The sequence below is a fragment of the Prionailurus viverrinus genome, chromosome C1 (genome assembly GCF_022837055.1).
Source record: "Prionailurus viverrinus isolate Anna chromosome C1, UM_Priviv_1.0, whole genome shotgun sequence".
Taxonomy (NCBI): Eukaryota; Metazoa; Chordata; class Mammalia; order Carnivora; family Felidae; genus Prionailurus; species Prionailurus viverrinus.
In genome coordinates, this window is record NC_062568.1 from 197,577,320 (window position 1) to 197,601,150 (window position 23,831).

Here is a 23,831-nt window from a genome sequence, read left to right on the forward strand (position 1 = left end):
TAAAAACAAAATCTCAGGGCACCTGGCTGGCTCAGTTGGAAGAGCATGGGACTCTTGATCTCAGGGTCATGAGTTCAAGCCCCACACTAGGTGCAGAGATTACTTAAATAAATAAAACAAAACAAAACCCTAAAATCTCTCATGAAACAATCTCATGTCGGTTCACATTTACCCCAACCTATCAATTTTACATCATAGTACTGACATTTAGAGCAATGGATCTGAGGCTTTTTACAACTCCTAAAACCTTTTAAAATGTGTGTGTGTGAGTGTGTGTGTGTGTGTGTGTGTGTGTGTGTGTGGGTTTGTAGGCATATCTATACATATGTATGTATACATCATAATCACACTAGAAGTTTCAACAAAAGACTAAAATAACCCTGAGATAAAAATATAATCAACTAGAATAACAAGTCTGTCAAATGTCAAGCCTGTACTTCTTCTATTCCATGGCAAAACAGCAAAATTCCAGAAACCAAATGGGGAAAAATGGCAGGTAATAAAAACCGCAAATGGCAACAGTCAAATTCAAAGTATGAAAAGGTACATTTGCTTAAAAAATAACCAATGACCTGATTTCACGGTTCATGTGATCAAGCTCCGCCTCAGGCTCTGCACTGACACCAAGGAGCCTGCTTGGGATTCTCTCCCTCCCTCTCTCTGCCCCTCCCCCACTCCCTCAAAATAAATAAACATTAAAAAATAATAACTGTTGACCTAAGAGAGTTGAACAATGAGAGCAAAGAAACCTTAATATAACAAATTAAGAAGTGAAACGGAAATGGAGACTACAGGTCATACTACTAATTCATATTCTAAGTGTAAAGGAGAGAACCAGGTAGTAAGTAGAAAGAGGAAGCCTTATCAGGGGTAAAGCCATTAGGATAGGGAAGATTATAATGGACCTGTTTACCAAAATGTATGATATGGTATTACAAATAGTCACCAACTTTAGAACACTGGAAAAATGTCACTGTGACTCCCACCCTTAAAAAACATTCCAGAAAGCCACAGAAACAACAGCTCTCTATTCAGATTCAATTAAAAGATAAAATGAATAAAATAAAAATTTATTAGCTATGGAGACAGAGCAAAGACAGTATGGTCTCCACAAATAATGTACCTAACTTATTAGATTTCTGAAATTAATAGTCCTGTGGATTACAGCAAATGTAATCTATTTTAACTTTTGAAATATCTTTGAAATAGTTCCATATGGCTGGCTGCTTTTATATCTTTTTCTTTTTTTTTAAATGACATGACCACAGGTGGGCAGGGGAGTGGGTGGCTAGGCTAGGGAAGGTAAGAGGGATTGTGTCAGAAAATGGAAACAAAAATTAAGGATAAATTGAACAGTTCTGACCCATGCTCTAAGATTCTTATTTAAACACACAAATAATAGTATTCATCTATCAAATATGAAACACGGAGTACATGATCACAATGGAGAAAACAATTATAAATGAGAGTCTTCCTGCACTTAATAAGCTGAAATTCCAGTTGCAAACTAATGGTTCTTACCAGGCAAATCATCTCACAGAAAGATTTTACAATAAAACCTCCAGAAGTCTAGACACTAAACTTCATTCTACTTGATTGAGATAAACTGTAGGAGCAAACCTCAGGACAATGGGCAAAAAAGCAGCATGGGAAAAGTTTCAAAGAGGGAGAGGGGTCAGAAAATGTAATATATGTTTAAAGTATGCAGTATCCTTTCTTCTTTCAGCTTTCAATAGTGCTTGACCCCTCCCTACCCCCAAAGATTCAGCTCTTTAATCCTCTGCTCATCAATCTCATCCATTTAATCAATAATCACTTCACAAGCGCCTACTGTGGAACTGGGCTTCCATGTAGCTACTGGAACAAATTCTGAAACAATAATGTAAGATCCTTTCTACTGCAGTAGTTTAGCTCTTTCCAAAGGATGTTCCACAAGACAGTATACCATTTGAAGGAAAAAGGAATCCATGATCAAGTTTGGGCCCCCTCTAGGAGAACCACAATGCACATTAAAGTTACTGAGAAGTTTTGCAGCAAAAACAATCTTTTTAACATTGTTTAATCCAACGTTTTGATGAAGTAGTAGCTACTAAGAAGGAATACAGAGTTCTTAGTTTTTGGGGGGTTAGGGGGGAAGAGTAGAAAAATATCTAGAAGTAGGAGCAAAAATATCTAAAGGCAGTATTTAAAAACAATAATATCAAGAAAAAACCATCTGTGTTCCACAGAACCCTAAAATTCTTCAGGATTTCATTTAAATACACACTTATACGTGTTAGTACTTTGGAGACCAACAACACATGAACTTGTACTGCTTAGGTAAATTTTGGGTAGACCTAAGAATGACATTTCTTCTGCAATCTGTTCAACCAAGGCAGCGTCCTGAAATGGCTAGGCAAGCTAAAAAACAACCTTTTGTACTACTTATCAAGCACTGGGTCTTCACAATGCTTCATAAACAAAGTACAGAAATAAAATTGGGTTGAGACTTAAATAAGACTACAACTATTAAGTTTAACCTCCATTCTCAAATTTGGCTCTATTAAAAAAAAAAGCCTCATTTTCTGAAACCCTGACAACTAAAATAAGGGTTATAAATTTAAACTGAATATAAGACAGGCAAATAGTACTTTATTTTGAAATTTTCCATATAAAGTTTTATTTTGTAAAAAAGAGGGGCACCTGGCTGGTTCAGTCAGAGGAGCGTGTGACTCTTGATCTTGGGGGTCGTGAGTTCAGAGTCCCATAATGGGCGTAGAGATTACTTACAAAGAAAAGTTCCTCTAGTGGGCGGTGTCTGGGTGGCTCGGTAGGTTGAGCAATGGACTCTTGATTTTGGCTCAGGTCACGATCTTGGGGTTGGTGAATTCGAGCCCTGCAGTGGACTCTGCACTGGCAGGCAGAGTCTGCTTTGGGATTCTCTCTCTCTGACTCTCCCCACTTGCTTTCTTTTCTCTCTACACACACTCTCTCCCTTTCTCAAGATAAATAAGCTTAAAAAAAAAGTTCTCAACTTAATAAAAAAGTGAAAGAATCGTACAAATTCTCAAAAATAAAAAAATAAAAACTATTCCCCTGAGCAAAGGAACAGATACTTTGAACACAAAAGAGTGGGAACCTCTCATCCTTAAGTAAAATCCTCAAAGACTTTGGAACTTCTACAACCACTTACAAACAAGGACATAAAGATATCCAATAGACAGATATAAGTCAGTAGGGTAATTATTCTCACCTTTACACAGACAACTCTCAAATTTACATCTCTAGTCTCTCCCTCACCCTTACTACAATGATTCATCCACTTCCCAATCACCTTAAAGCCCCAGTCTTTTTGTTTGAATCTTTAGTCCTTTTAATTCAGTAGGGCACAACTGCCAGACTGATTTTCCAAATCCATACATGTTATTTTCAGATAGTTTAAAAGATGAATGCCAACTTTTTCAAACCAGGGATAAACTTTCTGGCTCTAACTATGCAAACTTACACCTTTAGCCATTTTCTAATACACTAATGAAAAAGTCCTCAATGTTCTACTGATCCCTAAATTTCCTAAAAGCTTTTTCTGTTAATCCAATGCTTAAAATTCAAGGCACCCTTCCTCCACAAATTATTTCCTAACTATTCCAAACTTACAAATATATTTTTTTCCTTTCTCTGAACTGTCCTAGCACTTAAGGTCTGCATTTCATAGTCTAGTGTAGTGCTGTCTGATACAATTTTCTATGAAAATGGCAACGTTTTGCATCTGCGCTTCCACCGTGGCAGCACTAGCCAGCCACATGTGGCTATTGAGCACTTACCATGTGGTAATTTAGGTTTAAATCAAAAGTAAAAACTCAGTTTCATCAGTTGTACCAGTCACATGGGCTAGTGGCTACCATACTGAACACACAGATCTAGTGTTTGTCTATAACCTGAACATGACTCTACAACCCAAACGTTACTGATCCCTCTGGCTCCTATCTTGCTCCTAAAAACCTCATTTCCAATTCATTTGCCCATTGTCCCCAACATTCAGTTTTCCACTCTGGACTCCCTGCTGCTTCTCAAACCTTGTCGCATAATATGCCAAGTGTTTTTCACTTCCTTTCTCCACTGGTAATACTTAATTACTGGGCACCTTACTATAAGCCAGACACTGTATTTTGTTTACATTGTATCTAAACCTAAAAGCCTTACAAGGTAGAGTTTATCTTCCTGAGGAAAATGAATCATAGCAAGAAAAATCAATTCCAAAAAGTCTGTCCTTTTCAGAATACTTTTCTAAATTCTGCACCTTTTCAAGGCCAGCTGAATGCTGAAGTGTCCCTAAAGTCCCAGCCCAACTTAACAATTCCAACCCTTAAATATTTTGCCATAATGTTAGCATACACACTCAGGGGTGAATTTATTCTGAAATTTACAAAACTTAACCTTCAGGGACCCTCAAATGCATGGACCCCTTCCAATACCCTGAACCTGGTTTTAGTTACATAATTTTGTGTGTGTGTATATATATATATATATATGTACATGTATATATATAATATATATAATACATCTGTATCTACGTCTGTTATATCTATAACTACAAATACAGAAAGACCCCTACATATACCTCTGAACTCTCGAAGTAAGGCCCATCTACTACAATGGACTCAGCTCGATTTTTTCTTCCTTTAATGGATACTCTATCCCTTGAGGTCTGTTTTCTCTGGCTCCCAAGACTGGCTAGGAATAAGTCAGTGTCCCCAGTTTCTTCCTTCTTAGTTGCTCCCCCAAATAAACAGGTGACCCACTTTTCTTTTGAATTTCAAAGCTAATCACAATAGAAAAAACAGTATAATGGGAATTAAAATAAACACAAGATAATTACAAAGACAAAAATCTACATACTCAAGACAATGCCAATCAGAATATCAGCTGCCTTTTTTTTTTTTTTTTTCAGAAACTGATAAACTGATCCTAAAATTCATATGGAAAGGCAAGGGTCTCAGAACATCCAAAACAATCTTGAAAAAAAAGGAGCAAAGTTGAAAAATCAAACTTCCTGATTTCAAAATCTATTACACAAAGTTACAGTGATCGGGACAGTGCGATACAGACACAAGAACAAAGATACTGATCAGTGGGACAGAACTGAGAGTCCAGAAATAAACCCTTATATTTAGGGCTAACCAACAAGGATGCCAACCATTCAAAGGGGGGAGAGAACAGTCTTCAATTGTGCTGGGACAAGTGGATATCCACATGGAAAGGAATGAAGCTGAACTCCTACTTCATACCACATACAAAAATTAACTCCAAAATGATCACAGATCCAAATCCAAGAGCTAAAACTATAAAACTCTTAGGAGAACACATGGAAGTAAATCTTCATGACACTGGATTAAGCAATGGTTTCTTGGATTGAACATCAGAAGCAGGTGCCTGTGTGACTCAAGCTTGGATCTAACACCCAGGTGCCTGGGTGGCTCAATCAGTTAACCGTTGACTCTTGATTTCAGCTCAGGTCATGATCTCTTGGTTCACGGACTCGGGCCCCACGCTGGGCCCCACGCTGACCACAAGGAGCCTCCTTGAATGGATTCTCTCTTTCCCAGTCTCTCTGCCCCTCCCCAGCTCATGCTCCATCAAAATAAATAAATAAACTTAAAAACAAAACAAAACACCAGAAGCAAAAGGGACAAAAAGAAGAAAAGATAAATCGGACATTAAAATAAAAAACTTCTGCAATCACCATACACAAAGAACTGTGATTATTCAGCAATAAAGACAACCCAATTTTAAAGTGAGCCAAGGATGTGAACCAACATTTCATCAAAGAAGATATACAACAAATGCCAATAAGCACAAGAAAAGATGTTCAATGTCATCAGTCATCCGTGTAACGCATATGAAAACTACAATGAGACACCCCTTCACATCCACTAGGAGAGCTCAAGACAAGGATATGGGGGAACTGGAACCTTCATCTACTGCTGACGGAAACGTAAAACGGTGTGGCTGATGTGGAAAAGTGTTTGGCAGCTCCTCAAAGGGTAAAACACTGAGATACCATATGATGCAGCAATTCCACTCCAACTATATACCCGAGAGAGTATATACACACAAAACACTGTACGTAAATGTTCACGGCAGCATCACACATAACCAAAAAGTGGAAACCCAGATGTCCACCACAAAGATGAATGGATAAACAAAATGTGGCATATCCATACAATGGGATATTATTATGCCATGGAGTTGTGTCAAGTACCAAATGGAAATACAACATGGATGAACCCCGAAAAGATAACCAAAGCCAGACACAAAAGACCACATATTCTATGATTCTGTTTACATAAAAGGTCCAGAACAGGCAAATCCACAGAAAGTAGGTTAGTGGCTGCTAGGGGAGTGGAGAACGAAGAATGACTGCCAGTGGTCCAAGTGTCTTTTGGGGGTGATGAAAATGTCCTAAAATTAAAACTGACTGTGGTACTGGCTGCAACACTTGCTACACATGCAACACATGCTAAAAACCATTCAGTCGTACCACCCGAGAAAGGTAAATTTTATCCTATGTGAACTATCTCAATAAACGTTTTTAAGACATGGTTTACCACATGCTTTCTAGCCATACTTTCTATTGAAATAGTAAAATAAAAACGCTCGGGCTTCTGCCCTCTAGCTCATTTCTGGGGGCTGGGAGTCTCCCATCTGTGTCTTTTCTAACCCAGGCTTCTAACCCAGTAAAAGCCGCCAAAAGCCTTTCCTCCTTTCAGCACGGGGCATTTACTCTTGCAGAGAGATCTCTCAAGCGGGCACTTGAATCTGAGGGCTCAGTCTGGGTAATACCCATCTCAAGAAGCTCACACCGACTCGGCACATGCATTTAAAAATTACAGCTGTAGGGGCGCCTGGGTGGCTCAGTCGGTTAAGCGTCCGACTTCGGCTCAGGTCACGATCTCGTGGTCCGTGGGTTCGAGCCCCGCGTCGGGCTCTGTGCTGACGGCTCAGAGCCTGGAGCCTGTTTCAGATTCTGTGTCTCCCTCTCTCTCTGCCCCTCCCCTGCTCATGCTCTGTCTCTCTCTCTCTCTCTTAAAAATAAACATTTTTAGGGGTGCCTGGGCGGCTCGGTCAAGCGTCCGACTTCAGCTCAGGTCATGATCTCACGGTCCATGAGTTCAAGCCCCACGTCGGGCTCTGTGCTGACCGCTCAGAGCCTGAAGCCTGTTTCAGATTCTGTGTCTCCCTCTCTCTCTCTGCTCCTCCCCTGTTCATGCTCTGTCTCTCTCTGTCTCAAAAATAAATAAACGTTAAGAATTACAGCTGTATGCGCAACTTATAAAATCGCACGGTTTTAAATATGTACTCTAAAAGGATACATCTCCAGAAAAAACCCAAGTCTAAAAAGTCTGCTCCTGGTACTGCCTTGGTGCCCTGCACAGCTGGGTGTTCCATGTGGTCCTTTGTCTGAGGCTGAGGCTACCTCCTCGCAACAGAAACGCAGCTTCCAGTTCTGCCACTTACTTAGTTGGGTGACTCTGGCCAAGCTGCTGAAACTGGGGCTTACTCATTTCCTAACGTGGGGCTCACAAAACCTGCCCACTGCTGCTGAGCAAAAATAAAACGTAAGGGACTCTCTGAACACACGGCATCTGGCACCCAGAGATGTGAAGCAGCTGCCGTCTGTATATTCTGTTCCGTGACAAGTCTTTTCCTTCCTAGGTATTTGCACCTTGACTAATGGACATTAGCCCTCTCAATCAGCTTCCTCACCGGTTTAAAAACAAAAAAACAAACAAACAAACAAAACACAACAACCCTAAGTCAAAAGATCGTTGAGAGAATAAAAGGAAAGAGGAAAACTAGCGCCCAGCAGGGCTGAAAACAAACAAAAATGTGCACTTCTTTTCGGTCTCCATAGCCAAGGCCATTTCTTTAGCATGCCCCTCCAGCCCCAGTGCGCGCCCAGCTGAAACTCCTTAAAACGCCGCCGAGAGGCCTCCAGACACATCCGCGGGCCAACCGGCGATGCCCGTCTCCAACAGCGCCAGCCAGGACTCCACGTCAGGGAGCCATGTTTCCCAGGCCAGAAAATGAAAAGGTGTACAGATGCCAGGAGTAAACCACCCCTCCCCGCCAATCCCCCTTCCCAAGACGGCCGGGTCCCCGCACAAAGACTGCTTTCAACACCCGCGAGGCCCTTCCCCTCCCTCCCTCCCTCTCCCCACCCACCCACCCAGCTGGTGGGGAGGCGCGGTGAAGACCCGACGGGCTGCGAGGTCTGGGTGGGCGTGCGGCTCGAGGCCCAAGACAAGGGGCGGTGGGGGTCGCCGGGGGCCGGACAACCTAGAGGAAGCCAAGCAACCGGGGTCTGCGGCGTGCGGGAGGGGTTCGCGCCTCACCTTCGCTCGCTTGCGCCGGCTGGTCCGTCGCCCCTCCGGAGTCTCTGCGATTCCCGTTTCCATGGGGGTCGCAGATCCAGGCACGACGGTAGGCCCGGCCTGAGGCCCGGCGGACCCCGGTGGCTCGGCCAGGCCCCCGGGAGGGGAGGCCCGCGGAGGCTCTTTCTTGCGGGGAGTGCGCTCCCCCGCCACCCCCGGCCCGGCCTCGGCAGGGCCCGACAGGCCCGCGGGCGGCGCGGCCACCTCAGAGCCGTTCTCCGCGCCGCCCGCTGCCCCGGGGCCGGCCTCCGTCCCGGCCGCCGCCGCCGCTGCCGCCGCCGCAGCCGCCGCCGCGGCCTTCTTCCCAGACAACATCTCGGGCCGCCTGGCCGCCGACGGCCGAAGGGGCCGCTCTGTCTGTCGGTCCGTGAGTCCGGAGCAGCCTCGCCTCGCCTCACTTCGCGCAGGTAGCTCGCTGCCAACCGCCACGGCGTACGCACGCGCTGAGCGCGCTCCCGCGGCGTCCGGACAAAAAGGCCCGAGACGCCCACAGCCCCGCCTTTCCCCGCTGCCATAGAGTGGCATCCTCCCGGCTAGAGCGGCACCACGGCACGGAGCACGATGCTTTCCTAGAGCGTCGCCTTGGCCTTTGGCGTTGGCCCCAGCACCTTCTCGCTCCTAGGGCTTGGGGGCCACACTGCACCTCCGCGGGTGACCATTCCCTCCAGGGACTTGCATACATACATAAATTCATTCACTCATTCATTCATTCACTCACTTGTCAGCTCAACCAATATTTATTAATGCTTACTACGTGACAAGGGTTTAATGATGAAGTTTTTGCTTTCAAAGAGCTTACAAGTCTAGTGAGGAGAAAACATTGAAATGTAACTGGTAAGTCATCTTACTGTTTCGCAATTGTCCGGCTCGGACATGGGAAATCTTGGGAGAGCAAGTGAGTTTCCTCGTAATAAAATGGACAGAAATTAGGAAGCCCAGGTTTGAGTCCAAACTGGATTGCTGTTGCCTCCAGGGCTGTGTTCATATTCTTCTGTCTGGACCTCCTTCCCATTAGCTCTCACTCACTCATACCTCCTCCCACTCCCTATGTGTTCCATACATAACACCTCTTTCTACTCCAGGTTAATTCTTTCTAGTGCTGCAGATGGTGGTGGTGACTTATTTTTTTCAATTCCTCCAGGACTCCTTTAGTGACCCAACACTGGAACAGCTTGTCTTCTTCAAGCTTGTTTCAACTTATTACACACAACTACAATTGCTTTTTTACACATCTCTCTCTTCAAACTATAATTTTCTTTCTTTCTTTTTTTAGTCTTTTTTTTTTTTTTTTTAGCAATGTTAACACCTAGTGTGGGGTCCAACTTACGACTGTGAAATCAAGAGTCACATGCTCTCCTGACTGAGCCACCCAAGTGCCCCTTCAAACTGTAATTTTCTTTTTTTTTTTTAATTTTTTTTTCAACGTTTATTTATTTTTGGGACAGAGAGAGACAGAGCATGAACGGGGGAGGGGCAGAGAGAGAGGGAGACACAGAATCGGAAACAGGCTCCAGGCTCTGAGCCATCAGCCCAGAGCCCGACGTGGGGCTCGAACTCATAAACCGCGAGATCGTGACCTGGCTGAAGTCTGACGCTTAACCGACTGCGCCACCCAGGCGCCCCTCAAACTGTAATTTTCAAAAAATTATTCCACTTACATGAAGTTCAAGAACTAGTAAAACTAATCTCTAGTGCTAGAATCCAGTCAGCGATCCCTTGGGATGAAGGTGAGAGTTGACTACAAAACAGCAGGAGGGAATTTGCTGGGGTGATGGAAATGTTTTTTTATCCTGATTGGATGGTGTACCCATTAGCCAAAACTCACTGTACTATGCTGTATATATTTTTATATTTTACTTTATGTCAATTTCACTTCACTGAAGTTGAATTTTTTTTAACTATGCAAACAAAAATAAAAAAAGGAAGGCAGTTACGTTCAGGAAAATTAAAAGCTGTGTGAGAAAAAAAGGTGTAATCATAGTACAACATATGGCTCAGCTATGAACTACACTGATGTGGCCATAATAACATAATGAATATTGTTTTCACCAAAGTAATGGAATTATATTGAAAGAATGGAGAAAAGAGAAAATTTGTGGAGGAGAGAGATGAGAGGGGTTTACAGAGCAGGGACGAAAGGGAATGGGAGAGGTTCTGCACGGGAGCTAAATCCTCATCTTCCATCATAAAAAGATAATATGTAATGTTAAATGAGAAATCAAGAATTAACACTACAAGCATACAATTTAGACATATCAAGATAAATGCTGGAAGAAACAGTTTAAAAGTTGGAACAAGTTATCTGAGTCATATAATTTGAGGATGGGAAGGGGTGAGATAGGAGATCAAAGACTGTTTTAAACGCACATTGTTTGCACATTTAATAATTTTATAAAACTTAAAATTAGATTTTTAAAATATATGTATCCTTTGACCTAGCAATTCCACTTTACAGAAGACATTCTAGGAAAAGATTTAAGTATGTGTACAAAGATTTAACTTTAATGCTGTTTACCTCAGGTTATATATAATAACAATAAAGAAGAACTAACCTAAAGGCCCAATAAGTGGCCACTAATTCAATATATTAAAATATCATAGCCATTAAAATTGACATTTGAACATGAAGAACTCTCATACAAAATAATGATCCTATGTCAAAAATTTATTTAACTCATTATTTTTAAAATGTTTTTATGTTTATTTATTTTTGAGACAGAGAAACAGAGCATGAGTTGGGGAGGGGCAGAGAGAGAGGGAGGCACATAATCGGAAGCAGGCTCCAAGCTCTGAGCTGTCAGCACCCAGGCCTACTCGGGGCCTGAACCCAGGAACCATGAGATCTGAGCTGAAGTCCGATGCTTAACCGACTGAGCCACCCAAGCACCCCTATTTAACACATTATTGAGAGAACCAGCAAGATGATAACACTGGTTCAAAGGAAAATATAGGGACGCCTGGGTGGCTCAGTCGGTTGAGCGTCTGACTCTTGATTTCGGCTCGGGTCACGATCTCAAAGTTCGTGGGATTGAGCTCCATGTCTGGCTCTGCTCGGACAGTGTGGAGCCTGCTTGGGATTCTCTATCCCTCTGTCTCTGCCCCTCCTCCCCACTCTCTCAAAATAAAAAAACATTAAAACAACAACAAAAGAAATTACGAAAAGCTGATCTATAGTCACTAGTCAGTGGAAAACAGAATTCTGGAATAAGAAAAAAATGGTTAATGTCTTACAAGGCCATAAAACTAGACTTAGGTATTATCTTTTCTATCGGACAGAACTCATTTGCCTCTATTTGCAAAAAACTGATTTGCAATTACTCATTTTTTCCTAGAAATAACTAATTTATTTCATTTTTTAAAGTTGTGGTAAAATACACATAACATAAACTGTATCACCTTAACCATTTTTTTAAGTTTATTTATTTTGAGAGAGAGGGAGTACGCATGGGGGGGGAGGGGCAGAGAGAGAGGGATAGAGAGGGAATCCCAAGCACTGTCAGTGCAGAGCCCGATGTGAGTCTTGAACTCACAAACCGTGAGATCATGACCTGAGCCGAAATCAAGAGTCGGGTGCTTGATGAACTGAGCCACCCAGGTGCCCCTCGCCTTACACATTTTTTAAAAAAGTTTATTGATCTGTTTTGACAGAGGGCGCGTGCATGGGGGAGGGGCAGAGAGAGAGGAGCGAGAGAATCCCAAGCAGGGTCTGCACTATCAGCAGGAACCGTGAGACCTGAGTGGAAATCTAGAGTCAGATGCCCGACCAACAACGGCACCCAGGCACCCATCACCTTAACCATTTTTAAGTGTATAGTTCACTAGTGTGAATTATATTCACACGGTTATACAATCTCCAGAACTCTCCTCGTATAAAATTCTGTGTCCATTAAACCACAACTCATCATTTCCCCCTGCCTCCTAGCTCCTGGCAACCACCATTCTACTTTGTGTCTCTGTAGATTTGCCTGCTCGAGATATCTCATATTAAGTGGAATCAAATGGCTTTTGTGTTTTTGTGACTGGCCTATTTCACTTAGCATAATCTCAGAGTTCATCCATGTTGTAGCATGTTACAGAATTTCCTTCCTTTAAAACATTTTTAATGTTAGTTCATGTCTTTTATCAACACATATACAATTACTTGTCTTCCAGTTTGTTGAAGCAATAGGTCAGACAGCATTGGGCATGATAATGTCTGTTAAAGTGGCTAGCCATAAAAACTCCAGCGCCACATCACTCCCGATGAAGATGACTGATTTTGCCATTTTCATCCACCTTACAGTATTTCAGGACAGCCAGCTTAACCTTCTTTCTCTTATGCTGCTTCTTCTTGGGAGTGGTGTAAGACTTCTTCCTTAGCACCACCACGACGTCTCAACACAAGATGAAGACTGGATTCCCTTTGAACGTAGTTGTCAGACAAAATACACCAATCTTCCAGTCGCTTGCGAGCAAAGACCGGTCTCTGCTAATCAAGAAGAATTCCTTCCTTATCCTGGATCTTGGCTTTTATTTTCTACTGTATTTTATGGTGCAACCAGAAGAGTGATGGTCTTTCCCATAAGGGTTTTCATGAAAATCTGCCTCTTGACAGTGGTTCTACCTTCCGCCACAGATGGTGGATTGGAAAGGAGAGCACTGCAACAACCAACAGAGTTTTCTGAATTTCCTTCCTTTTTAAGACTGAATAATTCCATTGTATGTGTATATACAGCATTTTGTTTATTCATCTGTTGTTGGATTTGGGGGTTGCTTCCACTTCTGGCTATTGTGAATAATGCTGCTGTGAACATGGGTGTACAAATATCTTTTCAAGACCCTGCTTTCAGGGTGCCTGGATGGCTCAGTCGGTTGAGCATCCAATGATTGATTTTGGCTCAGGTCATGATCTCACAGTTTGTGGAATCGAGCCCCACGTTGGGCTCTACACTGACAACACGTACCTTGGGATTCTTCTCTCTCTCCCCCACTCTCTGCTCCTTCCTCCCACGTCTCTGCCCCCACCCCTGGCCTATGCTCACATATGTTCACTGTCTCCCTCTCTCAAAAATAAATAAATAAACATTAAGAAAAAAAAAAGACCCTGCTTTCAGTTATTTTGGATATATACCCAGTAATGTAATTGCTGGAGCAACTTATCCAATTTTTAAAAAGTTAACATCTGACTTTACAGAGTCAGTACCCTAATCAATATCAAACAGTAAGTCAAACAAAGTTACCTTCCCCTAAAGCATCAGGTGACCAACAGGTAGACCAGCTGGACAATATTCTAGCATGACTGTGAACAAGCTCAATGTAATCTTTTTGCCTTATTTACAGATCTTGGGTAACTCTTCTTTGCAGACTCCCTCACTATGAGAGCAGGGGCTCTGTGCTGTTGGCCATTTTATTCCCAGTGGCCAGGCCCAGAAGTACTGTTGAATAAATGAGGTATCACTAAGGTCTACATCACCTGGCTCTTGTGAGGACATCATGAGATATTGCTTGCAAACTGCCTGTCAAAGTCTGACACATAGTGGATGTTTAAGACATAGGAGAAGTTAATATTATTGTTATGCGGCAGCTGGGAGGGGGACTGGTTATGACTTGGAGGAGGGCGCAGCCACAGCTCCTGTCATGGAGGGTAACTGTCCTAGAGGGGTCACCAAGGCAGGGTCTTGGGGCCTGGGTGCCTCCAAGCCATAATGTTGGGGGAACTAATGCTTCTTTTTAGGAATCTCCATGGGACACTTGCTTCCTCGGGCACCATAGGAGCATTGGTGGCTTGGCTGATCAGCTATAAGCCAGCCTTGTTTGGGTTCCTATTCCTTCTGCTGTTGCTTAGCAACTGGTTGGTCAAGCATGAAGTCCAGCCCACCCCCCTAGAGCCCCAGCAGGTGAGCGAGAGGGGCCTTAGCTTCAGCTAAGGATGATGGGACATTTACAGCTAGACTGGAGGATGGGGGACAGGGAAGATGTCAGGATAATGGGGCAAGACTGAAGAATCCACAGCTCTGGTCTAAGCCCCTGCTCTTCAGCTCCCACCTGGGTGATGGAGGACGAAGCACTTCCTTCACAAGGCTTCAGTTACCTTGGCTGTAAAATAGGGACCATCCCTAGACAAACAAGAAAACAAACTCTTAAAATACAGAGAACTGGTCATTGATGGAGGGGAGGTGGGTGGGGGGAGGGGTGAAATAGATAAAGGGGGTTAAGAGTACACTTACATTGATGAGCACGAAAAATGTACACAGTCGTCGAATCCTTATATTGTGCACCCGAAACTAATATAACACTGTATATTAATTATACTTCAATAAAAAGAAAAAAAGAGGAAAACTTATAAAAAATAAAAATAGGGACCATCCCAGACTCTTCTGCTTCATGTTTGATGTCAGTCACCATGGTTTGACAACAATAACAACTACTTTAAAGCGGGAGAATTTTAAATAGATGAGCTAAAGATACCTGTGTAACATAGACACATCTCTAGAATAATGAAAACAATAGAAACGTACCCAGATTATGACATGTTTTATACAAAATTTAAAAAAACATGCAAAACAACACCGTGCCTTGTTTATGGATGCCTATGTATAATGAAGATATATTAAGGCTGGATTTCTCAACCTCTGCACCATTGCTACTTTGAGTTGGATAGTTCTTTATTTCAAGGGTCTGTCTTGTGCCCTGTTGGATGTGTAGCAGCATCTTTAGCCTCTACCCACAGATGCCAATAGCATCCCTCACCCCCTTTTTGTAACAACCAACAATGTCTACAAACACTGCCAAATGTCCTGTAGGGAGGCAAAAGAGCCTCCCATTGAAAACCAGTGGTATAAAGAAATGTATGGAAAAAATAAATACTGAATTCAGGACTGCAGTTGAGATGAGGTTCAGGGAGGGAGGGAAACCTTAGGAGAAGGATCCACAGGGGACTTCACATTACATTTATCATATTTTATTTCTTAAGCTGGAACGGAAACATGGGTATTTGCTGTAATAGTCACTTGTCTTGCATCCCTGAAATATTTAACTTTACTTTTATTTATTTTTTAAGTTTATTTATTTTGAGAGATCACGCATATGTGCACAAGTTGGGGAAGGACAGAGAGAGAAAGGGAGAGAGAGAGAAAACCCCAAGCAAGCTCCACACTCAGTGGGGAGCCTGACGTGGGGCTCCATCTCATGACTGGGCAAGATCATGACCTGAACCGAAATCAAGAGGTGGTTAAGGCTTGGACTTCAGCTCAGGTCATGATCTCACAGTTGTGAGTTCGAGCCCTGCGTGGGGCTCTGCGCTGCCGGTGTGGAGGCTTCTTGGGATTCTTGCTCTCTCCTCTCTCTCTGCCCCTCCCTCCACTCATACTTTCTCTCTCAAAATAAACTTAAAAAAATTAAAACATTAAAAAAATAAAATGGTTTTAAAGATGAGGGATTTGTAGCTGAACCCTAAAGAAAAAAAATGTATTACTAACTGCATGGGGACAGATGAGGATTATAGAGATATACTGAGACTTGGCAGTTGGTGATTTTATGAGGCCTGACTCAAGTCTCAGAAGGGCACACTGTGAAACACAAGCTCTGGAAACAGATATATCTGGGTTAAGTGTCTTATGTCCCCTGTGAGTGCAGATTACTGGGCCATCGCATTTATTCCTATGAACAAAAGGCAAGTATGGGTCCCCGTACTTGGGAGTTCAGGGAGCTCCCAAACGCGGGTTGGGTGATACTAAGAAAGGGACCTTTCCTCCCTAGACCCCCACCAGGTGTGGCAAAGATGCTCTCCTTGCAGGCTGGTTGTGAGGACTGATTAACATGACGTTTATAAATCACTATTAACTAAGGTTTCCTTTTCTCGTGGTGGGGGAGCTTAGGAAGAGGCAGAGAAACCTAAGCCACCTGAAGCGAAACCCAACAGCTGCGTCATGAACACAAAAGAAGTCGAGAGACTACATGCCTGCTTTGCCCTCCAGGACAAGGTCCTTGAACGGCTTATGTTCAGCGAAATGAAGCTGAAGGTCTTAGAAAATCAGATGTTCGCTGTATGGAATAGAATGAATCGCCACAGGAGGTCAAGCCGGCAGCGGACTTTTCCCATGAGGAAACACAGACTGAGGAGGCACGACTCAATTTTCTCCATCATCTCTGATTGTACTTCGAATTCCCCTTAATGAGGTCAGGGAGACTGGGGTGGGCTGGCCTCTTCTGATGTTACCCTTACTCAGTAAAACCCAGTCAGAGACTAGTGAATTTTCTCAGTAAACCACACTGGAGAGCATACTTCGAGGCTGAAAGGCTGATCACTTTTGGAAAAGAAATCAGTATTCACTAGGTCAGCCAGACAGCATTCTAAGATACAACCTGACAGGCCTCCAGAACCCAGCTCTTCCTCTCAGTTGGGCCACCTTAACCCTAGTTCAGGGCCCTCTACCTGTTCACCTTGAGTCTTACAATGGCTGCCCCCGCCCCCAGTTTTCCCCTTCCCTTTTGCTCAGAGGCCAGAGCCAAGGCCTGCCAAGCATAGCTCTGGGCAAGTTCACTGCCTATTTTTGAGCCTATGCCTTGCTTTGGTTGACAGAATAAAAGCCACACTCCTTGCCATGCTGTTCAGGTCCTCCATGATCTGACCCCCTTTCCAGGCTTCCCCTACCCCTTACTCTCCCTCACATGCTTTATACCTTGTGCCAGAGTACCCTAAACATCAGTCATTGGGGTACCCCCTTTGTGATTTTTGCCAGAGCCATGAACCGCCTGAATGTTTAACCTAATACTGTCCCTTTAAAGGGTTTTTTCCTTAAATAAATTTATCTGTGAAGGAAAGTGATAATAAAAATAACAATTATTATCTGTACATTAAAAGGCTCTATCATTTGGCTGAAATAGAACGTAACTGTCAAGAGGCACGTGGGTGGCTCAGCTGGTTGAGCGTCCAACTTTGGCTCAGGTCATGATCTTGCAGCTCTTGGGTTCGAGCCCCGTGTTGGGCTCTATGCTGACAGCTCAGAGCGTGGAGCCTGCTTCGGATTCAGTGTCCCTCTCTCTCTGCCCCTCCCGAGCTCATGCTTTGTCTCTCTCTCTCTCTCTCAAAAATAAATAAACATTTAAAAAAAATGTTTTAAAAAGAACATACCCCCCCCCCCCCCCAAAAAAAAAAGACAGTGAAGACAGAACACTGTTACTAAAATGCCAGTTGGAGCTTGGTTGTCCGCTGAAGCATCTGAGCCCGGGAACTTCGGGTTAAAAAGAGAGATTAGCAGGTATTAGCGCTAAGATGTCTCCATAAGGGGCCCTGGGAAGGAAATCACGACCTCACTGTGGGATCCAATGTGGCTTTAGTGTCTTGTTGGAGCCCCACCTAAAATCATCTCTACTCAAACCAGACGACTGGTCATCCCCCAAATGCCTCCACATCTTTGCTCACTTGTTTTCTTGCCCTGGGATCCCTTATCTTCCCCTTTCTGCTATTACAATCCTTAGTGCTTCCTGAACCACGCCTCCAGAACGCTTCCCTAACCCAGCTGTAGTCTCTGTCATTCGTGCGCTCCCAGCATCTTATCTACAGTTCAATAGTACTATCTACAGTTCAACGTACCACAATCTGCTGGGATCTGATTTGCGCACATTTCCATATTCCCTCCCCACCCTTCAACTACATTATAAACTCTCTGCGGGCAAGCTCAGCATCTTGTTCATCTGTATATTGCCCCACAGCACCCAACACTGTGGCTAGTATATAGTCAGTGCTCAAGAAACAGCATCTCTGATTGTTGATCACAGTCTTATGTGTCCTGACATTTTCTCTGCCCTTTCCTTTTAGGATGGCCACCTATATCCTATTTCCTTTTAGGATGGCCTCCTATTTAAGAGCAGGATCTCTGGACCCTAACTGCTTGGCTTTAAATCCCAACTCCATCAACTCCCAGCTGTGTGATCTCGGACAATTCTAAGTTGTTTATTCTCTCTGTACCTCAGTTTGCTCAACTGTAAAATGCGGGGCGGGGGGGGGGGGCGTAGAGCTACCAACCTCATTGCTTGTTGTGAGCATTAGGTGAGTTACCACATCCCCTCAGGTCTTTGCTCAAATGATTCCTTCTTACTGAGGACTCCCATGACCTCCCTACGTAAAATCACAACCCTCCCTTGTGGGTCCAACGTCTTCTCCTTGCCTCTCCAAGTGCACTCTCCACCCTTTGCCTCAGGCTGGTTTAGGGCTGGCTGGGCTCCTTCACAGAGGATCACTCCTCTCAGGGAGGCTCTCCTTATAGGACCTTCTTCTTCCAGGTTTCCTTTGGAGCCAGGGGAGGGTGGTAGCATCCCCTCCATTTTTCCAGCCCAGGGGCACCACACTATCTTTGTGGGTTCCGTATACATAGTGCTCACACCTTTGTAAAGCATCCCTTTCACACAGCGTCCCGGGCCACTGCTGATGGCCTTGCTGTATGGCCAGGCCATTGGACCACCCAGAACTGGAGCGTTAGGAGCATATCCACATGGTAACCTCTGCTGTGGAAACAGATAAAGCAATTCAGCCACAAACTCCATCTGTATGTGATAATGAACAAGCTCACAATAAGGCACTGCACCTTGACAGAATCTCTGGACAGAAAGACTGATCAAAACTACATGGCGTCACATCTACTCGGTGTTCTAGATCCATGCCTGGACCCACCACAATGACAAAAAACCGGCGTGGAGGTCCGAGGTGGCCCGATGAGAATCCACTTACCTATGATGTCACTGGCACTCACAGAGTACGTCTTGCCAGAAGTGCTGGCCTGTGGCTCGAGGTGTAGCACAATGACTTTGGGATCTGATCAGTGCACAATAGGCAAATTGGTTGCCGTGGATTCTGACCACCATAGACCTGGTTTAGAACACGGGGTGGCTGTTCTCTTCACCAAGCAGGTATCATCCAGACTCCTAAGGTTCTGATGAGCACCTTGGCCATGGGCTAAAATTCCCCGATATGATACAATGTGACAATGGAACTCGGTTCATAGCTACTGCCTCCCAGTCGTGGGCCTTGTCAACGCAGAATTCACTTGCGCTTCCCCACTCGCCACCTGCAGCCAAGTGAGTCCAATGGAGCTTTGCTATGGCTCGCTCCAGGTGCAGCTACATCAGCTGTGCATCATCCTCTGTGGGCACCTAGGGGAGAGAGGGGGCGCACACCTGATGTGTCAGGCAGAATGCCGACTCCCGGGTTCCTACAGGGTCAATGCTCTGGGAAAGGACAAATGATCTGGCGCATCTAGGCATATGATAGACCGCAGCTAATCTAGCAAGAACATAAGCAAGCAGACCAAGATGGAGGGCTAAATATCCTCTTGCCTTCTCTTCCAGATTTGGACAGGCAGTGCTCAAACAGCCTCTAGCAGCTGTCTAGGCCAATGCCCGTGGCAGGAACCTATCACAGTACTGAACATACCCTCACCCTTACCCCTGCCCACCATACCCAGCCAGAGGAGACTGATCAGTGACTCACCCTCTGACGGCGGCTTGGACATTGCTCCTCCCTGGCCACAACCAACGACAGCTGTTGGTTGGGCCTCCACAACCATGCTCCCATCCCGCGCTCAGATGGTGTTAAGGTCCACTGGCAGAGTATCGAGCGGTGCGCTTTGTACCCCAGAACTGTTTTATGATTTGGAGAGAGGTCCTTGCGTCTGGCATGGACTCCATGGCTCAGGCCTCTGCGACAGACTCTCGACTAACACTCTAGGCTCCCTTTCTTCCACAGCGTCTCCCCTGGCTTTGCCAACAACCGCTGGAAATCCCATTACGAGACCAGCTGATTTCTACCCTGTTGATTTCTATCCCCGGTGGTCAGACTCGTGTTTGATGAGCCCTAGTCAGGGGATGGACCTTGAAAAAAGCAATGTGGATTCTATTGGAAGACCCTGGGAGCACACTCCAGGTTCTAGCGGTGAGATGACAGCAGGTGGGCTCCAGAGGGACTCCCTTCCCCAAAGCTGAAATGATTCCACATGGTCTCCACTCACCTCAGTGTCTTCAGGCGGCTTCAGCACTGCAAGCAATTTCCCTGGTGCCTGAGCTCAGACCGGTTTTTCTTTACTTACAAGGCTGACGTCACACTGCCTAAAAAACAACAGAGTAGTAGGTCTGTGTGTGTGTGTGTGGGGGGGTCTTCTGAAGCATACGCCAGCTGGATGTCTCCAGCTATGCCCAGACCCTCAAACCTCCATGACTTGGTGGCGTTTGCGATCGTCCAGCACTCACGTTTCCTGGACCTCAGGGCTCAGTCCTCAGACCCCTTCTTCGTTTCACTCCCTGGTGATGGCTTTAAATATTATCTGCTATTTTCTGGTTATTTTCTATATCAAATGTCCAATTACCTATGTCGATACTTGCATATCTCAAAATTTTGCTCCAAACTCCTCCCACACACAGGCTTCCCCCTTCCAGTTGCTTAGGCCCAAAGCTCTGGAGCTGGGGTGCCAGGCTGGCACAGTTGGTTGAGTGTCCGACTCTTGGTTTCCGCTCAGGTCATGGGTTGGGGGTTCAAGCCCCGCATCAGGCTCTGCCCTGACAGCATGGAGCCTGCTTGGGGTTCTCTGTCGCCCTCTCTCTCTCTCTGCCCCTCCCCCTCTTGCACTGTCTCTGTCTCTCTCCAAATAAGTAAACTTAAAAAAAAAAAAAAAAAACAACCCAACCCAACTCTGGAGCTGTTCCTGGTCCTCTCATTCTCCCTCATGTCCTGCTCTAATTCATAAGTGAGCCCTACTGGCTCCTTTGGAGCATGTCCAGAGTCTGGGACTCCAGCTGCCTCCACTTCCAGACCCCCACCATCTTTCATCTGAACAAGTTCCTGCCTGGTCTCCCCACCCCTGCCCTGGCCCTCCAGTTGGCTCTCAACACACAAGTCCAAGTGGTCCTTTAAAAATGTGAGTTGGGTCATGCCACTCCTCTGCTCTAAACCCTGCAATGGCTCCCATGTCACTCAGAGTGAGGACCAAAGTCCTTCCCGCAGCCTATGAAGTTCTCCACGACCTGGTCCCCCATTACCTTTCTGACCCGGCCTCCCGCCCTGCCCCTCACTAGTGTGCTCCAGCCTCCAATCTCCCTGCTTTTCCTTCAGCGCACCAGGCACACTCTCACCGTCCAAGAGCCCTTTGCATGTTCCCCCTACCAGGGACTCTCTTCCTCTGCTGGCCATATTCCCAACTCCCTTACTTCCTTTAGCTGATTTGCTAGACATTTCTTTCTCAGTGAGGCCATCCTCACCTCCCAGTTTAATACTATAATGCACCCATCACTTCTGCTCTATTTATTTTCCGTAGCACGTAACACTTTCTAACATGCCACTTCACGTATCTATTCTGTTGCCTCTGCTGGAATGTAAGCTCTACAAGGTCAGGGAATCTTTATCTGTCTTGTTCACTGAGATAGCTTCAAGCACCCCGAACAGTGCCCAGCACTTAGTAGGGGCTCAAGAAAATATGTATTGGGACCCCTGCTGGCTCAGTCGGAATAGCATGCGACTCTTGATCTTGGAGGTGTGAATTCGAGCCCCACATTGGGTGTAGAGCTTACTTAAATAAATCCTAAAAAAAAAACCTGTTGATGGTGAGTACTTATTGCCCTGTGTCCTCCCCTAGACCTGAGTGTAAGACCTGGTGAACGGTAGACCCTCCATATGTGTCTGTTGGATGACTCAATGGATACATGTGCAAACACACGAACCAATTAATCAATCCAGGCCTGACTGGGAAAGATGCTAAGTATCTTCACAGATCCTTTGGGAGAGATATTTTCCTTTTTCAAGTTTAATTTATCCTTGATATGTTTTCAGGTGCTTTCTTCGTTCTTCCTAATCCTGACGGTGAGGGTAGTGACAGTTGTTTTCCTTCTCTGGGGATGTTCTGGAGTGGATCTGGGGACAAGAGAGTGACCTCAAAATAATGTGGGGAGCATGTGAAATGGAGAAGTTGACCTCAGAAGAAAAGTTTTGGGACGGGGGGCAAAAAGAGGAACCCAGCAGGAATCCCCAAAGTCCACAGTGCACTTGAACTCTGGAGCCTCCTGCCCCTCTGTGTAACAAGTCCTGCTCTGAGTTCTAAAAACCTGAACATGGTCCACAGGGAAGAGACCTCAGAAAACACCTCCAAGAAATGTTAGGACAACTAGAATGAGTTCTGGAACTGGAGGGAGAAAGATGGGGAGGAAGAGAGCAGGGGAGGGGAGCCAGGGGAGACGGGGAAAGTAGGCAAACAGGAGATGGAGAGAGAGAGAGAAGAGACCAGTGGGGTCATGAGCGGGGAGCACTGGGAGCGACCGATGGTCATCACACTGGCTCACATTTGTTGAGGACCTACTTGTGCCAGCTCAGGACTGTGCGCTTTGGGTGTCCTAGCTCATGTAATCCTCATTCCCACCACAAGGGGGTAGGCTCTATTTTACTACTCTCTACAGGTCAGCACACTGAAGTCCAAGAGAAGCCAACAAACCCAACCAAAGTCAAATAAGTAGTAAACGGTGGAGCTGACATTTGAACCCTGGCAGTCTGACTCAAGCGTCCGGTTTTTATTTTTCCAAAGAGCAGTGGGCAGCCGTGGAAGGTTATTTAAGCAAAGGACTAATATGATCTCTCATGTATAAAGAGGATGAATAACTCCTCCCTCACAGGGCTGTCGTGGGGATTATCTTTGTTCGTTCCGCCAAGGAAAGCTCTGGGACAAATGCCTGGAGTGAGGGAAGCACTCAATGAACAGATGAGCCTCCGGAGGAGGCTGAGGCGGGGCCTAAAGATTTTACACATGGGCGTCTGCTGCCACCATGTGGCCACTCTGCTGTATGACATGCTACGGATTACCACTCACTTGGGAGGGGGAGAGGCTGATCTGGGTTGGTGAGAAGTGGCTGCTTTGGGGCACGGGGCCAGGGAGGAGCTCAGAGAGTAGCTGGTGTCCCGGGGGTGAGGATCTTTATCAACAGAGGTCTAGAACCCCGGGGTGGACTGATTCATATATTCAGCTCTGGTTTGGAGACACAAACCGAAGTGAGACATGGTCCTTGCCCTAGAGGGCCTCATGGTCTGAAAAGGAGACAACAGGGGAGGTACATCGTGTTTGGGAAACAGGCCTCCTGGGTCCAAATCCTGTTCCTGCCACTTCCTGGGTAGAACAGAATATGCCTCGTGGGACTGTTGTGAAAACCAAAGGAGAAAACACGGGAAGCACTAAGCACCTATATCTGACACAGACAGCAACCCGTGACCCAGAGGCAGGCTTCCCACCCTGCTTGAGCCTCAGCAAAGATGGACCAAGCAGCCAGGTACAATAATAGAAAAGAAGACGAGGGTTCCGGCCCCACCGCTGTCACTAAACTTACCGTGTGACCCTGGGAAGTCACCTCCCCTCTCAGAGCCTGTTTCACCAGCCATATGATGTGGAGTTTGGGCAAAATCACACCCAGCCC

The 23,831-nt window shown here is 45.3% G+C and overlaps 2 protein-coding genes and 1 pseudogene across 5 annotated transcripts in view; 1 reads left to right on the forward strand and 2 right to left on the reverse strand.

Moving 5' to 3' along the window:
• Positions 1-8,875, reverse strand: part of KDM1A (lysine demethylase 1A) — a 62,333-nt gene extending 53,458 nt beyond the window's left edge. For 2 of the 4 annotated variants that reach the window (XR_007154815.1, XM_047871185.1), the window contains exon 1: positions 8,373-8,874. Coding sequence is in view for 3 of the 4 variants with exons in the window: in XM_047871185.1 (XP_047727141.1) it covers positions 8,373-8,726 (354 nt within the window). In the remaining variant the exon portion in view is untranslated. Of the gene's footprint in view, positions 1-8,372 lie in introns of all 4 variants that reach the window. The other 2 variants (XM_047871187.1, XM_047871186.1) reach the window with 2 other exon arrangements.
• A 3,673-nt stretch (positions 8,876-12,548) lies between these two features.
• On the reverse strand, positions 12,549-13,925 carry LOC125171786 (ubiquitin-40S ribosomal protein S27a-like; annotated as a pseudogene).
• An 89-nt stretch (positions 13,926-14,014) lies between these two features.
• TEX46 (testis expressed 46) lies at positions 14,015-17,183 on the forward strand. Its single transcript, XM_047872653.1, has 2 exons — positions 14,015-14,287; positions 16,268-17,183. The coding sequence occupies exons 1-2, from the start codon at positions 14,096-14,098 to the stop codon at positions 16,562-16,564; spliced, it is 489 nt and encodes a 162-aa protein (XP_047728609.1). The 5' UTR covers positions 14,015-14,095; the 3' UTR covers positions 16,565-17,183.
• Positions 17,184-23,831: the final 6,648 nt, after the last annotated feature.